The 7,472-nt window shown below is 38.9% G+C and overlaps 1 protein-coding gene across 1 annotated transcript; it reads left to right on the forward strand.

Moving 5' to 3' along the window:
* The first annotated feature begins 5,769 nt into the window (after positions 1 to 5,769).
* On the forward strand, positions 5,770 to 6,872 carry LOC124371522 (piggyBac transposable element-derived protein 4-like). Its single transcript, XM_046829875.1, has one exon. The coding sequence runs from the start codon at positions 5,826 to 5,828 to the stop codon at positions 6,870 to 6,872; it is 1,047 nt and encodes a 348-aa protein (XP_046685831.1). The 5' UTR covers positions 5,770 to 5,825.
* The last annotated feature ends 600 nt before the right edge of the window (positions 6,873 to 7,472 follow it).

Here is a 7,472-nt window from a genome sequence, read left to right on the forward strand (position 1 = left end):
AACCATACACGATGAGAGGCAAGGCTAAGTTCGGCGGAGGAGGGATGATACATCAAGATGAGAGAGGAGTGACAAAAGCTGCTATAGTGGTAAGAATCAGGACATTGGAAGTGTTGAAGAACCGGGGTGGGTGAAACAGAAAAAGATTGTGTAAGTATAAATTTGGAAGATGGAGAGACAAAAGTGACAGTGGTAAGCCTTTACTGTAGTCCGGCAAAGGATATTGAGGAGAAACTGAGGAAGTTAGAAAGAATAAAGAGAGGAGGGAGAAAGATTATATGCTGTGCTGACATAAGTGCGAAATCGGAGAAGTGGTTCAGTGGGAGGACTGATGAGAGAGGAGAAAAAGTGGAAGAATACATGGAAATGATGCAGATGGACAGCTGCAATGGAGAGATGGAATGGGGGACCTTTGAGGATAGTAGAAGGAGGAGTTCAAATATTGACATTACGATGGTGACAAGGAACGTGATTGATAAAGTGAATGAATGGAAGGTAGGGGAGAGGGGGGTACCTTTGAACTGGGGGCACATTTGAACAAGTTTAAATTTCCCGCCATTTGATGAGCTAACTGCCTGATTTTTTTTCTACTTCTTCTTCTCATCTGTATGGACCTAGTACACCTGTTTCCCTCCATTTCTTTTAACCTTTGTATTCAGTGCCAGATAGGTTAGGTTTTAGCCACATTTTGTAAACTTTTGAGTTTTGAGTTGTAAGACTGTCAGCGGAAGAAAGAATTGAAGAATTGACCAACCTTATATTCTAAGGTAAGTACATTTATTGAGCAATTTTTTGAATATAATAACATAAGATAATCTGTTCAACTAACTAAGAAAAAAATCAGTTTCTTCTACTGTGACATGTGGGGTACATTTGAACAAACATTGGGGGGTACATTTGAACATTCTAAAATTATTCATAAAAGTTACTGGTTTTGTAAAAAAAGGTAAAATATAAGAAAGCCGAATTTTTTAGGTTATTTATTAGCATTTGTACAAGTTAAACAATTTATTTATTTTATTTTTTACTGGAAATTATAAATATTAAGAGAATTGTTTTAAACCTAGAACATATAATGGTAGGCTATCATCAAGATAGAATAAGCATGAGGCCTATTTTTTGTATTAGTTCCATGTTTATATTTTTAAATCTAGTACTTTTCTTACATTAAAACACACAAGTTGTCTTACGTCTTAAATCTCTTCATTTAAAAAAATTTGATATCAGCAGCCTAATATTGAAAAAAACCTAATTTGATCTTACATTGTAGGCCTTGGCCTACTAAAACAATAAATTACTAACTTACATTATGTTTAGGTAATAACTCACTTTGTATTGTTTCAGGTTACAATGGTTAGAAACTACATCAAGAAAAAAGTGGGCCCAGAGATAAATGAGCGAGATGTGGAGGAAGCTGTTAAGCTTGTTTTGGAAAAAAACGTCCCAATACGTCAAGCAGCAGAATCGTTTGGCTTGGTTCATACCATGTTATTCTATCGAATAAAAAAAGCAAAGGCTCTTCTAAAGACAAATTTACCATCTGAGCACACTGATATCCGAGTCCCTTCAGCACCCGCACCCCTTTTAACATTTAATAGCAAGTAGTACACTTCTAACCAAGTATTTTCAGCTCAAGAAGAAAAAATGCTAGAAGAATATATTATTACATGTTCTGCGATGAACTATGGTCTCACGTACAAAATCATTAGAGCTCTTGCATTTCAGTATGCAGAAAAATTGGGCCGATGTCCAAAAAAATGGGAAGATAATAAAACAGCTGGTTTAGATTGGTTGAAAGGTTTTATGAAAAGACATAAAGATTTATCACTGAGAAAACCTGAAAACACAAGCTTAGCTAGAACATTAGGTTTCAATCGGAAAAACATTGAAGAATTTCAAAAAAACTTAGATGATGTTTACAAAAAACACAAATTTTCTCCGAGTGACATTTACAATCTTGATGAAACTGGGATTAAAACTGTCGTGCAAGCCCCAAATGTTGTAGCTAAAAAAGGCACTAAACAAGTAGGCCAAGTTGTGTCTGGAGAAAGAGGCAGCCTTATTACAATGGTTGCTACTGTTAATGCGGCAGGCAATACCATTCCTCCAGTTTTCATATTTCCCCGAGCTAGACTACATGACAGTTTAATGGTAGGTGCTATCAGTGGAAGCTTAGGACTTGTTAACTCCCCTACTAGTGGGTGGATCACTAATGCTTTGTTCCTCAAAGTGCTGGAGCACTTTGTGAAGTACAGCCACTGCTCAAAAGAATCACCAGTTTTGTTGATTCTCGACAACCACGAATCCCATTGCACTCTGGATGCAATATTATACGCAAGAGATAATGGTATTTGTATTGTGACAATACCTCCTCATTGTAGCCATCGTGTCCAACCTCTAGATGTTTCAATTTTAGGACCATTTAAACAAAACTTAGCCACAGTTCAAAATAACTGGCTAACAAACAACCCCGGATCTAAACTCTCAATTCATGATTTAGCTGGGTTGGCATCAAAAGCTTTTAATTTAGCATTTACAAGGAAGAATATCTTAAAAGGATTTGAGGAGTGTGGAATATGGCCATATTCTACAACTGTGTTTACTGATGAAGATTTCCCATTTTCTGAAGCGATGATAACCTCTAGTACGCCTACACCTGACACTACGAAATCTTCTAATCTAGGACGCGAAAATGAAAATTACAGCCAAGGTACATCTAATGCTAGACCTACAGGTTCAACATCAATTGAAAATGAAAGCCTAAATGATGGGATTTTAAACAAAACCGTAGCAGTGTCTCCTAGTCCAGAGGTTGTTAGGCCTTATCCCCAGCTGCAGGCAAAATCTTCAGTAGAATGTAAAAAAGGAAGAGAACCAGGAAAATCGAAAATAATTACGGCCACTCCAGAAAAAATTCGGTTGGAAGAAGAAATCAAAAGAAAGCTTTTAGAAAAACAGAAAAAAGAAGAACTAAGGAAGCAGCGTGACATAAAGGCAAAAAGAAAATTAGATTTACCAGAAAACAACAAAAAATCAGGACATAACAAAAGAAGAAAAACAAATAAGCATAAATCTATTTCATACGAGTCTGACTGTGACGATCCTGACCCAATTTATATGGAAAGTGGAGAATCAGACTGGGTGGAGAGCTCTGAAGAAGATGACAACTTCGATAGGCCTAACCTGTCTAAACAAGTAAAAATATGTCCGATGCTTGAAAAATACTATGCTGTATTTTATGATATAAGTTGGTATTTAGGAAGGGTGGTTGATTTCCCGGATGAAGGATTTTCTAAAATTAAGTTTTTGAAAGAAGGACTTGGAGATTCATATGAGTGGCCAAAACATGATGATGTTCAAGTGATAGAAAATAAATATCTTTTTTACGGGCCAGTACCTTTGATTGGAAATGGACCCTTTCTCATCGACGACAAGTGTAAAAGGAGAATTCGATCAAAATACTCAATGTTAAAAAAGTAGAAGTTGAACCTAAATTTTGTTTACACAATCTGTAATGTACCTTTGATTAGTGCACACTATGAATAAAATGTTTTTGTGTATTTCCTTAGTTTTTCTTTACTAATTATCCAATGTTCAAATCCACCCCGTCCTTGTTCAAACCTACCCCAGGCTTGTTCAAATGTACCCCTTAGTGGGGTACATTTGAACAACATGCAGTGAACTTTAATTTTTTTTTTTAGCCTAGATTTTTTGAAGATTATTAACATTAATTTAAGTAATTTGTTGCATAATAGTCTAAAGATCAATGTCCCCATGCTTGTTTATCAAAATAATTAATTTAAAAAAATACAAAAATATTTTTTCAAAAAGTGTTCAAAGGTACCCCCCTTTACCCTAGTGGAGGAGTTGGTGGCTGCTCATAGAATTATAGTCATGAAGTATGAAGATATAATAAGAGGAAGAGAAGGAGACAGAGAAGGAAATAACATGAGGCCGAAAATATATAATTTAAGAAAGGCGAGATGGGGAATGCTGACAAGAGATCTAAGAAACATGAATGAATCCCTGATGGATAATACTATGGAGGGGAAAGATGTAAATGAATATGTTAATATAATGCAAAAGGAGATTGTAAGAGCTTGTGACAGGGCAATACCGTTAAGCACTGGGAAAGAAAAGATGGTGGAATGGTGGACGGAGGAGATCAGAAGAAGAAGGAGTGAGACAAGGAAAAGGAGAAGGATATAGCAAAGAACGAGATTGGAAGAAGATAGAAAAACGTATAATAGGGAAAGGAATAAATATATAGAAGAAATTAGAAAGGAAAAGATGAAGCTATGGGAGAAATGGTGGAAGAAGGGGAGGAAGACCCATGGGGAAGGGTGTATAAAATCATCATGAAGAAAGAGAAAGTGGCAACGAAATTGATAAGTTTGAAAAAGGAAGATTGTGAATATACGAAGGGTGTGAGAGACACAATGGAATATATGGTGGAGAAGTTAATTCCAGAAGATGATGAAGAGGCAGATACAGGACAAAAGGAACTAAGGAGGAGATAAGGAGGAGATAATGAGGAGGATGGTGAAGGAGAGGATAAGAGAATTTGTGATGGAGGAGTTAAATGTAGCAGTTAAAAGAATAAAGAAGAAAATAGCACCAGGTATAGATGGAATTAAAGGTGAGATTATAAAGAGAGAATACGAGATAATAAAAAGAGTGTGTGCTAAGAGCTATGAACAAGATGATGAGGCAAGAGACCTTTCCGGATGCTTGGAAAGAGGGGAAATCTAAAAGTGTTCATAAAAGGTGAAGGGAAAGACGAAGCGGAGGTGAGATCATACAGACCCGTGACGCTGCTGCCCGTATTGGGCAAAGTGACGGAAAGAATGATAGGGAACAGATTGGGGAAGAGATTAAGAGAGGAGGGGAAATTGAGCTTGGAACAATATGGATACAGAGAAGGAGTGGGAACAATAGATGTGCTGAGAAGGCTGAGAGAAGAGATTGAGGAGACGGAGGAGAAGATAGTGTTGGGAGTTTTTATGGATATAACGGGGGCCTTTGATGGTGCGTGGTGGCCCAGTATAATAGAACAGCTCAGGGTATGGAATTGCCATACCCTGGGTACAGCAGTGTTTTTCCATTGTAGAATGATCATTGTAACTTGTTGTTAAGTTAAAAATTAAGCTCAGCCTTTTTTAAAAGCTATAAATTTATCATTTAATTCCAGGAAGGAGTTACGACTTTTGCTTATTAGTGTTTTGAAACAAATTGATGGCCTAACTCCAGTAGTACCTAGTTAGTCCATTCAATGGCAAGAGATTTTAGTAATTTAAGTTTGATTATGAAGCGGCAGGTCACTAATCTACTTGACTTAAAATAAACAGATAACAAGAAACATCAAATGGGGCTAGCCTAAACACAATAAACCTAACCTCAAGCAGGTACAATTCCGTAAAATTCGTTAATTTCATATAGGGTTATGAGTCAAAGAGGATTAATTTTTAATCTTTAATGTTCTAGAAAACTTTAAATTGTTTGGCAAAGAACTAAATAATTTAATACATGAATTTAAATTGTTTAACACATTCACTGCGGGTGACGAGCATGCTCGTCATGCGAACCTGGCGCGCCTGGCGGTGGACGAGCGAACTCGTCATACAGCAGCTGCTTTCATATTGCCCCAGTGTGAGCTGAGCAGTTGCCTGGGAAGGCTGTAACACTCATAGCGAGGTGTGCCAGTTTCGGTGAGTCAGTTGGTGTGATTCGTCCCCGGTTCGCCATTTTCGTTTGTTGTGTATGCTTTGCGATATTGTGTGAGTGGATTATAGTGTCTGTTGACTGTGTAAGTGTATGTACTCATAATGGAGGAAGACGATAATGTTATTGACGATAATTTTTCATCTGATGAAGACAATGAGTCGAGTTCGAACAGTTCTAGCGACGGTGAAGGCGGCATCCCCCACCCCCAGTGGGCTGACACGGCCAGCGACATGGCTGGTTTACGTGACCTGCCGTTTACTGGTCAACCTGGCTTGCTCGTTCCCATTCCAGGTGACAATAAACCAATTGACTGGTTCAATCTCCTTCTTGACACCGTGTTTTTAGAGAATATTATTAGACAAACCAACTTGTATGCCCTGGAACTATTTTGTGGCCCCACCACTACTCCCGCGTCTCGCATAACCAAATGGAAGGACTTAGTGTTGGCCGAACTAAGAACATTCTTAGGCCTTCTACTGTTGACTGGCAACGTCAGATTGAATCGATTGAACGATTATTGGAAAACTCATCGGTTGTTGAACTTTCCTATGTTCAAGGAGTACATGTCTCGAGATCGATTTCTTGGCATTTTGAGATGTCTGCATTATTCAAGAGTTGATACCCCTGATCACCCTGAACCTGCTAACAACCGGTCTTTTAAAATTCAAAATATTGTTGAATATTTCAACAATAAGATGCGACAGATCTATTATCCCGACCGTGAACTGACAATCGACGAAGAGATGGTACTGTGGCGTGGCAGACTGGTCTTCCGCCAGTACGTAAAGGGCAAGCGCCACAAATATGGGATCAAAATTTATTCCCTGAATGAACCCGAGGGACTCATGCTGCGCTTCCATGTTTACACGGGGAGTCATGACTCTTGTAGTGGCAAAGGTCATACCGTCAAAGTCGTCATGAAGCTGATGAGGGACTTCCTGGGGAAAGGCCATTCCCTGTTCATGGATAATTTTTATAATAGTTTTGTCTTATCATCCAAACTTTTACGTCATTCAACCTACACTACCGGCACCCTACGCATCGACAGACTCCATACACCTCCAGCGGTGAAGGCAAAGGCATTGGGCAAAGGTGAAAACGATAGCAAACTATGCCCAAAGTGTCATGATTGGAAAATGGAGGGATAAGCGGACGGTGACCTACATCTCCACACAATATGACAACGAGATGGTCCAAACCACCAACCGGAGAAACCAAAAACGAACGCTGCCAAAACCAATCATGTACTACAACTCTTACATGAAGGGGACTGACCGCTTGGACCAAATGGTATCGTATTACCCCTGTGAGCGCAAGACCCTACGATGGCACAAGAAAATTTTTGTGCACTTTCTCCAGGTTGTTGTTGTAAATTCTTTTTATCTGTACAACATGTACAACTCAGATAGGCTGTCCCTGTATGACTTCCGAGTTCGTGTACTTGAAGACCTGCTCCCTCCAAAGGAAGCCCCACTGCTCATCACACCGACTCGCAACAGCATGCATCGTCTCTCCAAATCAATGAAGCGCAAAGGAAACGGCAAGTCAGTTACCCGGAGGTGCCGCGTTTGCTACCAAGAAGGCAAGCGTAAGGAAACAGTATACTATTGTGCAGTGTGCCCTGACGAACCAGCTCTGTGTGAACTCGGTTGCTTTGATAAGTATCACGAGGGCAAATAAGTAGTTTTTAGACTTTGGCGGTGGGTGGGGATGTATATAGTTTTTTTCTAATTTTTACTCTGAGAGGG

Source organism: Homalodisca vitripennis, unplaced genomic scaffold (genome assembly GCF_021130785.1).
Source record: "Homalodisca vitripennis isolate AUS2020 unplaced genomic scaffold, UT_GWSS_2.1 ScUCBcl_1536;HRSCAF=5276, whole genome shotgun sequence".
Classification (NCBI taxonomy): Eukaryota; Metazoa; Arthropoda; class Insecta; order Hemiptera; family Cicadellidae; genus Homalodisca; species Homalodisca vitripennis.